This window comes from Panthera leo, chromosome E2 (genome assembly GCF_018350215.1).
Source record: "Panthera leo isolate Ple1 chromosome E2, P.leo_Ple1_pat1.1, whole genome shotgun sequence".
NCBI lineage: Eukaryota > Metazoa > Chordata > Mammalia > Carnivora > Felidae > Panthera > Panthera leo.
Window position 1 is genome coordinate 24,701,741 of NC_056693.1, and position 17,451 is coordinate 24,719,191.

The 17,451-nt window shown below is 35.2% G+C and overlaps 1 protein-coding gene across 1 annotated transcript in view; it reads right to left on the minus strand.

The window, feature by feature from the left end:
- Nucleotides 1-710: 710 nt before the first annotated feature.
- The window catches only part of VPS35 (VPS35 retromer complex component), a 28,508-nt gene continuing 11,767 nt past the window's right edge, over nucleotides 711-17,451 (minus strand). Inside the window, exons 6-17 of the mRNA XM_042918737.1 lie at nucleotides 17,132-17,345; nucleotides 15,868-15,951; nucleotides 15,356-15,465; nucleotides 11,755-11,851; nucleotides 11,508-11,656; nucleotides 9,559-9,766; nucleotides 8,647-8,802; nucleotides 5,904-6,026; nucleotides 3,872-4,051; nucleotides 3,136-3,375; nucleotides 1,892-2,035; nucleotides 711-1,244 (exon numbers count right to left, since the gene is read on the minus strand). Coding sequence (XP_042774671.1) covers nucleotides 1,065-1,244; nucleotides 1,892-2,035; nucleotides 3,136-3,375; nucleotides 3,872-4,051; nucleotides 5,904-6,026; nucleotides 8,647-8,802; nucleotides 9,559-9,766; nucleotides 11,508-11,656; nucleotides 11,755-11,851; nucleotides 15,356-15,465; nucleotides 15,868-15,951; nucleotides 17,132-17,345 — 1,885 coding nt within the window. The 3' untranslated portion in view covers nucleotides 711-1,064. The remainder of the gene's footprint in view (nucleotides 1,245-1,891; nucleotides 2,036-3,135; nucleotides 3,376-3,871; nucleotides 4,052-5,903; nucleotides 6,027-8,646; nucleotides 8,803-9,558; nucleotides 9,767-11,507; nucleotides 11,657-11,754; nucleotides 11,852-15,355; nucleotides 15,466-15,867; nucleotides 15,952-17,131; nucleotides 17,346-17,451) is intronic.

A 17,451-nucleotide genomic window follows, 5' to 3' on the forward strand; every position in this document is an offset into this window, starting at 1 on the left:
TGAGCCTTCTGGGAATTAATGTGGAAGTACCATGCCTAAGGAGAAGAGAATAAGGCCAAGGAAAGCAAATGGGTATAAACAAAAGAATAGATGGTACCTTGCTCAAGAAGTGCTTAAAATGAAAGCTTAAAATGAACAAGCAAGTGCTGTACATAAGATTGTCTATTAACCACAGGCATTCTACTAGCTCCTTCTATAAATCTAGCATGAAAGGGTAAAAAGTCCCAAATTGTTAATAGCAACTTTATTGTTTCACTGGTGCAAAAAAAAAAAAAAAAAAAAAAAAAAAAAAAAATCATGGTAATTGTACGATGCATTTCCCCTTAAATTTACAATGAAGGTTATACATAAATTATACTGATCACGAATTTTCTATTTTATGCTATTTAGAACAAAATTATTTTGATAAATATGCCCAGAGTAAAACATAGGTTCTTAATGAATGACGGAGTCCAAATATGCAAAATATAGCTTTTGGTTTTGACCATGGTGCTTTAAAATTCTCAAACATGCATTAATATATTCTAGTTTTAGGGAAAATATTACACATGGCCTTATCTTGCATTTAGGGAAAAACCCAAGCTGAATTTCACATACAGTATCCCTTTCCCCTAAATTAATCTCAAATTGGACTAGAGAACAAAGAGACAGACACTTTCAGGTTAGTACTCCCAAGTAACGAAAGAAATTACACAACCAACAAAACGAAATAAAGGAAGAAGGTCTTCATTAGTAGCTGAGATAAGTGGTGGTTTGCTGTTTTTTTTGTTGTTGGTGGGTTTTGTTTTTTTGTTTTGTTTTGTTTACAGATCACAGGAGTTTTAAATAGCAGATCAATCATGCTACCTGGGGTGATCAGACAGATTGAGCACTTATGAAGTGAATAGTTTTATTAAGGTCCTGAAGGTGAGTGTCCGGAGGTGCTGGGTAAAACACATCACAGGTAAGAAACGGGAAACCTACCTCAGCATTTCTGAAAGGCACAATCTATGGAGGGGAAACCTAGTATAATAAAACCCTTACTGGATGTACATGGAAAGAAGTATGGTGAGCCAGTTTCCTTTTTAAAGGATGAGACCTTCATAAATTGGCCCCTCAGATTCTGGTGACTCCCGCCTCAAACGCAAATGCTCCAGTGTGTTATGAAAATGTTTGTTAATCTGCTCTGTTTCTTCACTGGACTCAAGATTTGGGAGGTCTTCTCGTATCTTTTGGATAAGCTGGTTCAAAACCTGAATTGTGACCTACAAAAGAACACGCACAGTTTCATAACCAAGCATGTACAATAAAAAAGAAAAGATAATTCAATAAAAACGTTTTAAAGATTGTCTTACACCAATCACCAGAGTAATCAATCATAAAAAAAGACATATGAAAACATGATCCCTGCTTTGAGCAACAACTATTGGCAATTCACCAAAACAACCAACAAAACAAAATGAAAAAAAATCAATAAAAATTAGAGCATCACAAACCAATAAAAGAATAGCAAAATTTTACTTAACCTACAAATCTTCAACACTGTACTGCTAAAAGGATAATTCATTTAGGAATTATTCTAAACTTGTATGTGATGACCAATCAGTATGCTACATTTGTAAATTATTTTGTGTTTTTCAAACAGACAGGGACTATTTTTTTTATAAAATATTCATAACAAAAGAGATGAGAATTTCTTGTACATGATGAGTCCTTCTGTTAGAGAGATGCATCTATAGACAGAAAAGGATACTAGAGAATAAAAGAGACTACTAGGTGAATTCTCTAAACTCTGACCCTCTTAAACAAAAAAAAAGTTATCAAGATCATAAACTTTAATATGTATCAGATCTCTGAAGAGCAGGAAGGGAAGTATTAATTCACTAACAATATTTTATTATAGTTTACTTACCGCATCATTTTCCTTTTCATAAAAATAGATGTATCTGTTCAGAATTTCTATAAAAAGTTGCACTTGTAAAGAGGGGTCCATGCACTGATTTGCGATTTTCAGAGCTTTCTTTAAGCATTCCATTACCCTCTTGCCTCCATGAAGCTAGAATAAAAGTGAGGGGATTGGGGGTAAGGGGAGAGTATTAAAGAGATTAATGAATCACAAATGTCCCATTTCACACAAAGAAATCAACAGAACCCTACCCTACACTGGCTCTTTTTTAAGGTACACAACAAATTTAAAACCTCTTCATTTTTTTTTAAAGACACAGCTATATTTTAAAACATGTATTTGTTTTACATATTCACTTTTTTAAAGAGTATCCATTTCTTTAAATGTTTATTTAATTTGAAAGAGAAAATAAAGGAGAGAGAGAATCCCAAGCAGGCTTCACACTGTCAGTGCAAAGCTTGAAGTGGGGCTCAAACTCACAATGAGACCATGACCTGAGCCATAATCAACAGTGGGATGCTTAACCAACTGAGTCACCCAGATGTCCCTGTTTTACATATTTGTATCTTAAATGTTTTATATTTATTATGTATACCTTTCTTTTTTTTTTAGAGAAAATGTGAGCAGGAGAGAGGCAGATAATTTTCTTTTTTAATATTTTTGAGAGAGAGAGAGAGAGAGAGAGAGAGAGAGACTACGCGCAGGGGAGGGGCAGACAGAGGGGGACACAAAATCTGAAGTAGGCTCCAGGCTCTGAGCTGTCAGCACAGAGCCCAACGTGGGGCTCAAACTCACGAATTGCAGAGATCATGACCTGAGCTGAAGTCGGACACTTAGCCAATTGAGCCACCCAGGCGCCCCAGCAGAGAGAATCTTAAGCAGAATCCATGCCCCATGTGGAGCCTGACATAGGGCTTGATCTCACAACCATGAGATCATGACCTGAGATGAAATCAGGAGTAGGATGCTTAACCAACTGAGCCACCCAGGCATCCCTGTTATGTATACTTTTTAAAGGTAGTAGTATATACTTGCTGTGTTACAATATCCTTAAAGTGGGGCTTCACCACAGTATGTAACTCTGTACAGTATACTTTACCATCCATTTCATTTATTTTAATAAACAAAGCAATTTTCTTTGTCAGGTTTCCAAGCACTCCAAATGCTTCACTTCCAGCACACAAGGACCTGGCAGCTACTTCCAGCAAACAATCCCCTCTTCTATGACCAGGAATGACCTCTCTCCTTACCTCTTCCCCATTTTTGTCTGTGTTTCTGCCAGACCAGAAGAGATGTGCACAGGTGCTCACAGCTCGGCCCTGATCTGGTTTCTTCAGAAGTTTGGATGCAGCAAGTGCACACTGAGTCCTCAAAGGTTCATGATTCTCTTCACTGAAGCACTTCATCCTCTCAAAAGTACCAATGATCAAGGTGATGGCAGCAAGCTGTGCTTTGGAATCACTGATTTCATCTTCATACAGAGAAAATGCCTGGTGAACAAGAAGCAGAAGAGACCTTTACTACTATCTACTCAAGCATTTTCTAAAGTACTTCCCACCAAACCCCATCGTGTGAGACACTCTGTAGCCCCTTCAGATCACAAGATGCTTACCCCTCCCTTGGAGAAGCACAAGAAAGACACAGCTGATATGGAAAGATACAACTTCCAACAAAGAAACTTGTTTTAACTACTGTTTAACCCAGAGTTCCCAAGCTGAATAAAGGTACTTTTTACCCCATGAAACACTTTTACCTAGGCTTACCTAGAAATCTTAAATCTCATTAGCACCCAGTAACTGATCCATTTTCCTGTTCCAAATCAATCAATATGACTACAGTATTAAGGAGTTCCAAGATGGTGGGAAAGGGATAGTTACAAATTCAGTTAAGAGACAATCCATGTGCACTAACCGCCATAACTACAGACAGGTGGCTGAACACAGCAAAACTGTAACATTAAACACAGAAAGGAAAACAGACCATCACCTGGGACATAAATTCATATGCTACTGTTTCGTGATTTTCAAAACCAATTTCTCCAGCAGCTAGAGCCCCTTGAAGAAAAAGTCTTAAGGGTAATTCTGCCAGCTCTGCTTTGATCAAAGCACTGATAGTCTGGTGAGCAAATGAAAAAATCTTCTGGCATTTTTTTTCCCATTTGTCATCCTAAAAGGAAAAAAAAAAAAGTTTAAATTACCTTACTTTCAAGATTAACTTGCTCAAGAATATTCATTTTATGTGAAACGTCTTTAGAACAGGGAAAGCAGGAAAGCTGAGCTCAAGGTTCTCCTGGTATCCTTCTTCTGTTTCATTTATAAAGCACACAAATGAATCAAGCACAATGTCTTCTCAAAACATCAATTTGTAGTTACTGACTTGACCATTTTTGTATATTTGGCATTTGTTTTTTCTCATCAGAAAATCAACACATACCCCAATTGGACAGAATTAAGAAAATAAACCAAAGAATTTTAAAAATTGAAATCATCCCTAAATCTACCATCCAGCAATAATCACTAATAACATTCTGATGTTAAGGTCTTCTTTTTTGTCTATGCAAATCATAACTAACTAGGATCTCTGTTCTGGTTTTGTTTTCTACTTTAACTCACCAGAAGAGTTAAACTGGGTTCGTGCTGCATGTACTTGCACCCTTCACTTATTTTGTCATAACTTTTCCTCATGATACTAAGTTACTGGAAATCATTTTAATGACTAGAAAATATTTCACAAACTGGATGTAGGATATCTTACTTAACTACTCCCTTTGGAAATAATCTGCAATATGACAATGAATGCTCTGTATACATAAAGATTTATTGAATCCTTAATTATTTCCTTAGTATAAATTCTTAGAAGTGGACTTTATTAGCTCTTTTAAGGCTCTACTTAAATAATGCCAGAGTTTTCTAGAAAGACTGTACTATCTCACATACCCACCATTACTAGGTGAGAATTATCATCACACCATTGGCACTGCTGAACCTTATTTTTCTTTCCTTTTTACCAGTTTAATTTCTAAAACAGAGGTTCATTGTTGTAATTACTAGTGAGGTTAGATATTTTATCCATGTTTAACCATCAAAATTTCTTATTAAAGCAATCAATTCTTTTCATTTTTAAAATCAGATAATAGTCAAGGATTAAATGCAATAATCCAAGTATATACACAGTCCTCGGCATAGTATACGGCATGTAGTAAGTGCTGGCTGCTATTTCCATTGTTACTTTCGCTAAAATCTATACATAGAATGCTGGAAAAGGGTCTAAATGAGTGGCTGGCATGATAAAAACTGGCCAAAAGCTGCTATGTCATGCTGGCATATCTACTAAATAAATCTGCTTCTCCACTATTAGAAAAGTAAGTTTACTGAGGCTTACTCCTTAACACTAACTGACTGCCCAACTATCAGGTATGCTATATTTAAGTATTTTCTATAAAACTGTATTATCGAAGACTTAAGTCATGATTCTACTTAAGGAATAAGTGCGTAAAAAAATGTACACAATTCATAAAATAATTCAATTTTAGGCTTTTGGAGAGAGGTTATTATGCAATGTCAGGCCCTTTCATTAGGCAAAGCTACCGTGAATCAGACCTTACCTGTTATGTACTTGCAACCTCTACATGAGATTACTGTATCACTTTAGAATTGGTAAAGACCCTAAGAAAGTAAAATCATTCCTAAACTAAAGCACTCTGAGCCAATTCTCTAATAAACTTATCAATGTCTCACAAGTAATCTTTAAATACAGGAAAAACTCCTAGCATAAATTTATACTGTTTTAATCTTTCATTTCTAAGTGTTTTTATGTGATCCCTCAGCTACTATGCAATCTACCAACACCACTGTTAGGAACACTTAATACAGGATGCATAATGAATTGACTTATTGAAACTGGAATTTTATTATACCATTGTCTATTTTTGTATATGTCTCAATTTCTATAATAAATAACACATACAGATGAAGAAAAAAAGAAAAAAAAGTAATGACATACTTAAAAGTCAACCCACCACTTTAGAATTCTCTTTGTAGCGAAACGCCAGCTGGTAAGCTGCAAATACCAAAGGTGGCAGTGTGAAGCGAATCCGTTGATTTCCACCAGCTCCAAAATGTTTTCGTGCCGTGTTTAAAATCTGACACGCCCCCAAAAAAAAACAAAACCCAAAACATTAATCTTTCCTGAACTATGATTAATCATTTATAAAATTAAATGAGGGCTCTAATCATTGTCATTGCTACCATTTTTGACTGTATCTAATATGCAGCAGGCTTTACAGTAGATGCTTTTACATTTCTTATCTCGCTGGGTCAATACAATCAACATCGCAACCAAGACAGATAGTAACCCCATTTCACAAATGAAGAAACCCGAGGTTCAAAGGTAATCTGCCCAAGGTTATACAAGTAGAGACAATGACAGATGTACACATATTTTCATATAGATATGTACATAGTATACTGTGTTTATAAAGACGGCAGGCTCTGGGGGAACCTGGGTGGCTCAGTCGATTAAGGGTCCAACTCTTGACTTCGGCTCAGGTCATAATCTCACAGTTCATGGGTTCAAGCCCCACATAGGGTTCTGTGCTGACAGTGGAGAGCCTGCTTGGGATTCTCTCCACCACCACAACCCCCCCAACACTCCTCCCCCGCTGGCGCACGCACTCTGCCTCTCTCTTTCAAGATAAATAAATAAACTAAAAAAATAAATAAGACTAAAATTAGGGGCACCTGGGTGGCTCAGTCGGTTAAGTGTCCAATTTCAGCTCAGTCATGTATTCACTGCTCACGGCTCAGAGCCTAGAACCTGTTTTAGATTCTGTGTCTCCCTCTCTCTCTGTCCCTCCTCTGCTCCTGCTCTCTCTTTCTCTCTCTCTCTCAAAAATAAACATTAAAAAAATTTTTTTTAATAAATAGATAATTAAAAAATAAATTAAAAAATATAAAAAGACTGCAGGCTCTGAACACAGACTTACATTTAAAAGTAGTTTCTAGGGGTACCTGGGTGGCTCAGTCAGTTAAGCATCTGACTTCAGCTCAGGTCACGATCTTGCAGTTCGTGGGTCCGAGCCCCACATCAGGCTCTGTACTGAGAGCTCAGAGCCTGGAACCTGCTTCGGGTTCTGTGTCTCCTCTCTCTCTGCCCCTCCCTTGCTTATACTCTGCCCCTCTCTCTCTCAAAAATAAACATTAAAAAAAAATTTTAATAAAAAATAAAAAAATAAAAGTAGTTTCTAACACTTACTATCTGAGTGACCCTGAGTAAAGTATTTACCTTCTCTTAGCTATAAAAGTTTCATTTGAAAAATGGGGTAGCATATTTCTCCTAGGGTTGTTGGGAAGATCAAGTAATACATGTGAAGTGTTACCAGTTCCTGACACAAGGCAAGTGCTTAGAAAATGTTGGCTATTAGTAGGATGCAAAAACAGTTATATGCACATTGCTGGTATGTCATACCTCCTAATTCAGAAAAAAAAAATACCATTAAAGTCAAAAGAAATGACAATATACTTTAAAAAGAGCCATTGTGAAACATCAGGTTTTTCAGAAAAAACACAAATATTCATGAAATATTTTTTAATATGTGTGACACACTGTGTGACATATTCAGATTCTGTATTCACAAAATATCCTCTGATATAATAGACAGATAAGAGAATGCATTCCCCCTTGGGGAAGTCAGAGCTAATAATCCTTGTCTTAATTCTCAGTACATAGGCAAAATCAATTGGCTAGATGTGGAAGGCATACTTCCTACCACTACATTTGGTATGCAACAAAAAGTGAAAACCAACGTAGCATAAAGGGATCACTTAAAATATTTGAACAATCAGCCAGTCATCGTACACAGATCACACACAGTGCACAGAATGTGACACTGGAGTGCCCAGAATGTTTATCAGTAAGCCAAGTCAAAGACTATCATCTTGCCAATAGAAACCAGCTTCTTTTTCACACTGCTTATGAAGGAGTACAAGAGTGTCAACTATAACAAAAGAAATCAATAGAAGGAGAAAGTCAGGACTCAACCTCAAATAAAAATATTCCTCATTTTAGCAGTCTAACTATAGAGTTTCATGTATCTAACAACAGTTAAACTACACCTTGCCCAAACAGTAATTAAACAGCCATCTGTGCTACCTTTCATTAAAACAAATCATCTGGGATCAGTCACCAATATTCCTACTCAGGCAACATGTTATTCATTTCACAAAGATTTACTGAGGACTAATGATAAACAAAGGGAGAACCTCAACTGATTGTTCTTTACCAAGAAAAAGAGGTTAAGAAAAAAAGACAATTTCAATTCTAAAGTGTTTTCATAAATTTTCAATGTGGCAAACACATACAACTTATATTTTCAAACCTTCGAAACATAAATACAACTGAATATGAGGACTGCTGTTTATACTTTAAATTTTATTATAATAAACAGTGGACAATTCTAAAAACAGCACAGTTGAAAAAGAAAATGAACATGAAATGAGTACTGAACACCCAACTAAAGGAGGATGGGCTTTCTGCAATTCTTAAGAAATCTTCAATGAAACTAGAGCAACCAACTTATTCCCAATAAGCTCACAATTGTGCATTTATATATAAAGTGAAAGTCCATGGATGTCACTTAATCTTATTCGGTTGCAATTTTTTTTAAACTTTCTAAGGCCACAGCTGCATCAGACCATTCAAGTCACATCTACATGTGATTTCACTAGGAGCTGATGAAGCTGTATAACTGAGTTAACTCATACCAAGTACTGCTGGTCAGGGTCCTCAGACCGTAGAAGATGAATGAATCTGCCCACAAGGCTCTGCTCATCAGCAAAGTCTTCTGGATCAGGGTCTTCTATGGGCTGATCTGGCTGATCCTGAATCAATGTGGATACCAAATTCATTATGGAATCCACCTATAACACAAGAGACACAGAAACCCATTGAAGTGAAACTATCAGCATATAAAATCACTGTCAAAAGTGTTTCTAGTTGTATAAAGTTATCAAATAGTATTAACAATATAATTCCTTTTGTTATAAGAAAGTTTACATATGTTGATACAGATATAGACAAGAGTCTGGAAGAGATGCACCAAATTTTTTTTTGGCATTTTATTTTTTTAATAATTTATTTTTTAATTTACATCCAAGTTAGTTAGCATGTAGTGTAACAATCATTTCAGGAGTAGATTCCTTAATGCCCCTTACCCATTTAGCCCATCCCCCTCCCACAACCCCTCCAGCAACCCTCTGTTTGTTCTCCATACTTAAGGGTCTGTTATGTTTTGTCCCCCTCTGTGTTTTTATACTATTTTTGCTTCCCTTCCCTTATGTTCACCTGTTCTGTGTCTTAAAGTCCTCATATGAGTGAAATCATATGATATTTGTCTTTCTCTGACTAATTTCACTTAGCATAATATCGTTTAGTTCCATCCAAGAGATGCACCACATATTAATTAACAATATTATTCTCTTACTGGTGAGATTACAGTTACTTTCTTCTTTATACATATATATTTTTTTTTTCTAATTTCTGATTTATATAATGAGTAGCTAATTATAACCTTTTTTAGTATTACTCTCTCCTCCCATTTCATGTGTCTTTCTCAAGATCTAAAATCCTAACTACATTGTCTGTTTTCCTAATATAGCATGTTGGTATTCTCTTACCTGGTCTTGAGAGACAATTTCTGTGTTATAATCCAGAACATTACTAAGCACGTAACAACTCATGCTCTTTCTGGACTCATAGTCAAAATACTCAAAAAGTGGGTGAAAATGTTTTAATTTCAAGACTGTTAAAATATTGTTGTAAGTGTCAACAGGTATCTTCAAAAGTCTGGTGAGCTCCTTTGAAACTGCACTACTGGTAGCAATACTACAAAAAGAAAAACAACAGCCCTTTAATGAATAAAATTAGCTTTCTATATATATGAATAACTCATTGCATAAAAATTTTTCATTTATACATTAAAGGAAATAGGTCAAGTGAATCATGCCATCTCAAAATACTCCAATGACCTTCTTCAAGAAGATACAGATGTCTATCTAAACACAAACACGTACTCACCTCTTAATTTTCCATTAATACAAATAAGATGTAACACTCTCCAACTCATCAACCAGGTTGTACAGCTTGAGGTAAAATAACTATCTAGAATTTGACATTTCTAAGAAAAGTATTTTAAGTGGTAGTTAAGTTCCTGGGTAGCCAATAAATACTGTATATTCATGATGAAAATCAGTAGTAAGAAAAATCCATGCAAAACTAGCACTTCTACAAAACAGTTTCTTCTGCATCAGATGTTGGTGATTAAGGAAAAGCAGGCTAAATTCAAGGTAGTAGCTCATAGCAGCATTCTGTTGAGATGAGGCATATCCGGGCATTTATAAGACCTTTAGAGGTTGGGATTTCTAATTCCTTATTTTGTCTAATTTTACTTTAAAACTTACTTGGTGGGGGAATGTAGATACATAATTTAATTTTCTCTCATATTTAACATTCAAGATCTGGAATGTTTTTCAGTTCACAAAAAAATGGAAATAACCAAAAAAAGGGGGGTGGAGTGCCAAATAAAAGGAGGTAAAAGGAAAATGAGAAATCTTCCTGATGTAGCTAAACCACCAGAAAGGAGATGGAAAGGAAAAAGATGGTATGAAGTAAAATTATGAATAATTTTATTATTAAAAATATACTTTTTAATTATTAAAAAATAATTGACCCCATGTTCAGATGCGATGCAGGATGGGACAGTAGGAGGACTGCTGGTGAAAAGGTAAAGGGACCAGAACTGCCCACGGTGGCCACTAGAGGATGCCACAGACTAGGACAGCATAGTTGAGGAAGCTCCCAAGTAGGCAACAAAATCAACTTTCCTTGATGGTATCAAAATCAAAGCTCAAAATAGAAAAATATTTCAAACCAATTTAATTTTCACACCTTAAATATATATATGTTTCTAATTTTTCAAAACTTATTCACCTGCAGGAAATCACTTCTTATGGAAACACTGCTTAACATAAACAGTTGACCCATGAACCACACAGATTTGAATTGTGCAGGCCCACTTATACATGATGTTTTTCTACAAATACAGTACAGTACTATGAAATGTTATTTTCTCTTCCTGTAATATTCTTATAATTTTCTCTTTTCTCTGGCTTACTTGATTGTAAGAATACAGTATATAATACATAGAACGTAGAAAATACGTGTTCATAGCTGTTTTTTGTTGTTAAGGCTTCTGGTCAACAGTAGGCTACCAGTAGTTAAGTTTTGGGGGAGTAAAAAGTTCTAAGCAATTTTTCAATTGTACACAAGGTCAGTGCTCCTAATCCCAATACTGTTCAAAGATGAACTGTTAATTTTCTTACCAGTTTGAAAACTCATTCAGATTCTGAAATGGAAAGACTGCTTATACTCCATGAGTGCCACTACTTTATCAATGTACATAATCAAGGAATTGGTTGGCACTTTCTGCCCTGATTAACACCAAGCAAGTCAATCTAACAAACGCTTCAGACAAATGCTAACATTTCCAAAAGCAATTAAGAATAACAAATCTGGGATTTAAAAAGTGTTTTATGAGGGTTTTTACAAAAATGTAACTTTGACTTACTGTTCAAGGTTGAGCTTATTAAATATCTCCACTGTAGTTTCTAGAACTTTATCAACATAGTCCACACGATCAGGGTAACACTTCATAGCAAGATTAATGAGAGAGACTTGTAAAGACACAACGTCCTCAGAAGGCATGTCTTGTCTAGACTGAAATGTTTAGAAAACCACAGAATTTAAACAATCACAAAAGGATATACCAGCTGAGAAGTTTCCAAGTTTTGGGAATTTAGAAAAGCCATTCAAACCTGTATTACTGTAGCCACCTGCTGTGAAAATATGTCAAAAAGTTTAATATCTGCTGGGATTCCAGGTCCATCTTCACGGTGAGCAAATAAAGCTAATCTGAAAAAGAAAACAATCTTTATTTTAACAAATACAGGGATTTGAATGGTGGGATCATGGGTGACATTTTATTCTTTATACCTTACTGTATTTTATACAAGGTATTTCTCCTAGAACATTAAAAAAGATTTTAAAAAAGAACGTGGAATTGAGCCATTCCCTCCATTCATTTTTTAATTAAGTTTTTATTCTAATTCTAGTATAACAGCATTATATCAGTTTCAGTGTACAGTATAGTGATTAAATTATTCCATACATCACCCCATCCTCATGACGAGTGCCCTCCTTAATCCCCATCACCTATTTCACCTATTCCCCACCCCCCACCTCCTCTCTGGTAACCACCAGTTTATTCTTTACAGTTAAGAATCTGTTTCTTGGGATGTGTCTTTTCTTTCCTTTGCTCATTTGTTTTGTTTCTTAAATTCTACATGAGTGAAATCATATGGTATTTGTCTTTCTCTGACTTATTTCAGTTAGCATAACACTCTCTAGCAAATACATTGTCATTGCAAATGGCAAGATTTCATTCTTTTTTTATGACTAAACATATGTATATATGTAACGCATCTTCTTTATCCATTCATCTATCCATGGGCATGGGCACTTGGGCTGCTTACATAATTTGGCTATTGCAAATAATGCGCTAAACACAGGGGTGTATGTATCCCTTTGAATTAGTGTTTTTGTATTTTTGGGGTAGATACGCAGTAGTGCGATTATTGGATTGTAGGGTAGATTTGTTTTTAAGTTTTTGAGGAACCTCCATACTGTCTTCCACAGTAGCTATTCCAGTCTGACTTCCAATCAACAGTGCAAGAGGGTTCTTTTCTCTCCATATCCTCACCAACACTATTGTCTCTTAGATTTTTGATTTTAGCCATTCTGAGAGGTGTGAGGTATCATCTCATTGTAGTTTTGATTTGTATTTCCCTGATGATGAGTGATATTGAGCACCTTTTCACATGCCTATTGGCCATCTGTAGGTCTTTGGAGAAATGTCTGTTCATGTCTTTGGCCCATTTTTTTAATTGGATTGTTTTTTGGGTGTTGAGTTGTATCAGTTCTTTATGTATTTTGGAAACTAACCCTTTATTGGATACGTCATCTGCAAATACCTTTTCCCATTCAGTAGGCTACCTTTTAGTTTTGTTAACTGTTTCCTTCACTATGAAGAAACTTTTTTTTTTTTAATTTATTTATTTTGAGAAAAAGAGTAAGCAAGCAGAGAAGGGACAAAGAAAGAGGGAGAGAGAATACCAAGCAGGCTCTGCACTAGCACCAAGCCTGACATGGGGCTCAATCCTATGAACTTTGAGATCATGACATGAGCTGAAATCAAGAGTCAGACGAGTAACCAACTGAGCCATCCAGGTGCCCCAGAAACTTTTTATTTTGATATAGTCCCAATAGTTTATTTTTGCTTTTATTTCCCTTGCCTCAGGAGACATATCTAAAAAAAATGTTCCTATGGCCAATATCAGAGAAATTATTGCCTGTACACTCTCGTAAGATTTTTATGGCTTCCAGTCTCACATTTAGGTCTTTAATGCATTTTGAGTTTATTTTTGTGTAGTAAGAAAGTGGTCAATTCATTTTTAACTGAACAGTTTTGTCAATGATGTCTCATTTCACTGAATTCCTACTATATATACATATTTTATACTATACATAGATCTTCAATAGGCCAATTTTGCCATATGCTTTGAAGTCTAATCAAATAGATATGGATAAAAACGTAAAGTGACAAATGCATTCAACAACCATGATTTTAAAGAGCAATCTTTAAAAGATAAATTCCATGGGAATGCAAGCTGGTGCAGCCACTCTGGAAAACAGTATGAAGGTTCCTCAAAAAACTAAAAATAGAGCTACCCTACAACCCAGCAATTGCACTACTAGGCATTTATCCAAGGGATCAGGTACGCTGTTTCAAAGGGACACATGCATCCCCATGTTTATAGCAGCACTATCAAAATTGACAAAGTATGGAAAGAGCCCAAATGTCCATCGATGAATGAATGGATAAAGAAGATGTGGTATATATGTACAATGGAGTATTACTCGGCAATCAAAAAGAATGAAATCTTGCCATTTGCAAGTATGTGGATGGAACTGGAGGTTATTATGCTAAGTGAAATTGGTCAGTCAGAGAAAGACAAAAATCATGACTTCACTCATATGAAGACTTTAAGAGACAAAACAGATGAACATAAGGGAAAGGAAACAAAAATAATATAAAAACAGGGAGAGGGACAAAACAGAAGAGACTCATAAATATGGAGAACAAACTGAGGGTTACTGGAGGGCTTGTGGGAGGGGGGAGGGGCGAAATGGGTAAGAGGCACTAAGGAATCTACTGTATGCTAACTAATTTGGATGTTAATTTTAAAAAATAAAAAATAAAATAAAATAAGAGATAAATTCCATTATCAGCTTCCCTTAAGAGTATGCCCAATTTGCATGTAATTCTTGCTGCCCAGGTTTGAAGAGATAATTTAGAGAATTTGCTATATAAATTCTCAGACTTTAATAACTTAGGTATTTAAAATATAACAAAAGGTATTTGCAGAAATAAATCTTCACTTGGGTTTCTGGTTTCATTATGTCAATGATGTGTAAGCTCACAAGCAGGACACCTATTATATCCTGGCACTCAGCATAGTTGCCAAGCAGGCACTCATTAAAACCATTATCAAAGGCAAAGTTTTATACTTTCACCCAAGACCACTGGCTAAAGAAGTAAAATTTAAACCTAAAAGGAATTTACTAAACATATTTAATATTTCAAAATTCTTCTTTAAAAAAATGTGATAGAGTGATTACCTAAACATTCTTAATCATCTCTATTTAATGAATACTTGATAAAAAAAAAAAAAAAAGACTCCCAAATCAAATCAGTTCCCACTAAAAGGTAACTTTCATTATTGTAAAAAACAAATTTTGTTCTTTGGATTTGTAAGATTTAAGTAATGAATCTGTATAACATTGCCAATTTAAATGCCAATTAAATGTCTAGATTAAGAGTATTCATGGGGCACCTGGGTGACTCAGTCAGTCGAGCATCCAACTTCGGCTGAGGTCATGATCTCACGGCTCATGAGTTTGAGCCCCACATTGGGCTCTGTGCTGACAGAGGCAGCTTCAGGCAGCTGAGAGCCTGAAGCCTGCTTTGGATTCTGTGTCTCACTCTCTCTCTGCCTGCCCCTCCCGTGCTTGCACACATGCTCTCTCTCCCAAAACAAATAAACATTAAAAAATTTTTTTTAAAACAAAACAAAAGAACAAGAGTATTCATTATCTCCATGCCTGCTGCTAAGCCTCTTCTCACGCCTAAGCTAGGCAAGCACCTGGTAGGTACTCATACTTACAGAACTAAATGTTCATAATGTAATTACATTAAAATCATTAATAAAGATGTAACAGAAATAGTAATTCACAGAAATGTTTTAAGTTCATTAGTTCCAAGTCAAAACACTGCCCTGCAATGTTGGAAATGCTTACCTATCAATTAAAGCAATGATTATGTTTTTCACATTTACATTTTGGTGTAACTCAGCACAGGCCCGGAGAAAAGGATTCAAAGTTTGAAGGTGGAATTCATCAGGGAAAACCTGAAAATCAAATAACAATTGAGTGATACAAGTAAAAGTATTTCACATTATATTTTGGATTTATGGCAAAGGTCGTATTTGTGGAAACAATCATTTAATCTTACACAACTAAATTCAAATATGTTACTTTTGAGCCTCTTTAAACATAAGGCCAGACAGAAATATTCCAATAACCAAAGTACATCTACAATTAAACTAAGACAAATGAGAACTAGAAAACATGAAAACTACTCTTTCCTACATTTTGGGGAGAAAAAACACATCAATACAAAGACGAAGTTATCATTAAGAGAAAATTCTTTACTGAGGCCAGCTGATATTCTATCAAGATTTTTTTCAAAACAATGAAAATTAATGAAAGACAAAATGAGTCCTTTTAAAAAGTGAAATGTTCTCACTTACCTGAATAATACACTCCATGAGATATTCTTGAGCCAAAGCATCCCTACAATTCACAACTTGTTCCAATATCCCAGTCAAAACAATCTAAAAGAGTTAAAAAAAAATTATTTTTAAATCCTAAACCACTCCTCTAATAACATAAACTATTAATTTGAAAATCTTACTTTAGATTTTTCTTACCCCTATTTCATTTTTAAACTTTAACATTTTACAGAAGAATTTTTAAGTAAAAATTTAAGTAAAAAATTCTGGGTTTCTATTTAGAAAGTCATTTAGGATGAAGTTCATTTTATCAATTTTTTTTTATAATTTGTGCCTTTTGTGCCCTAAGAAATCTTTGTCTAATTCAATATTATAAAGATTTCCTTTGTGTTTTCTTCTAAAAGTTTTATAGGTGCCTGAGTGCTCAGTCGGTTAAGTGTTCGACTTTGGCTCAGGTTATGATCTGGCGGTTTGTGAGTTTGAGCCCCATGTTGGCCTCTGAGCTGACAGCTCAGAGCCTGGAGCCTGCTTCTATGTTTCTGCTGTCTCTGCCCCTCCCCCACTCTCTCACATGCTCCCTCTCAAAAATAAACATTAAAAAAAAAACCTTAAAAGTTTTATGGTTTTAGGTTTTATATTTACAACCCTGATCCATTTTTGACTTTTTCTACATGGTATGAGAATGGGTCACAGTTCAAGGGTTTTGTTTGCACACAGATGTCCAATTGTTCCAGAACCATTTGTTGAAAAGGTTACCATTACACTTTTATCAAAAGTAATTTATCATATATGACTGGGCCCATTCTGGATTCTCTTTTCCAGGGCTCAGCAAATCTAGCTCAATTATCTGTTTTTGTACATTACTTCTATATTGTCCGTGGTTGTTTTTCACTATACCTGCAGAGTTTAGTGTTGTAGACAACATGGCTTGTAAAATAAAAAAATATATTACTATTTTTCCTTTCTAGAAAAAGCTTGTCAATCTCTGCTTTATTCCTCCCACTGATTTATGTGTTTATCCCTTCCACCAATATCACATTATCTTACTGTAGTTTTAGAGTAAATCTACAGTAATATGTAGTTAATCTCAATTTCAGAAAAATTGGTATCTTAATATTGAGTCTTCCAATCCACAAACAAACTGAAAATCAATTTACTTAAATCTTCTTTAGTTTTAAAATGGTTTTCAATGTAGTATTATTTAATAAAAATATTTGTAAAAATTAGACCTCAATTTATACCTCATGATGTAAGAAAAAGTGACAAGTAAAAGGATATAAACCTGTTTGTAACGTTCCACATTTACACCTTCCAACTGACTGAGGCGCACCAAATTTGTTCCCACTAAAATTCTGAGTTCTTGTCTTTCTCGTTCTCTTTTTTCCCTATCTCGGCTATGTCCCTGATGTTGCATTCGCACCCAGAGCTTGTTCATCTCTGCAAAGTTGAGTAGTACAAAATCCATGGAATCACTGATATCACCAGTTGTTTCTTCACTGCAAAGAGACAGTTGAAAAATTCTTTATATACACTGTTTATGCCATAGGACCAGCTTTACTGTTATCCCTCTCCTTTGTGCATTTCCTTATTGCATTAATACGT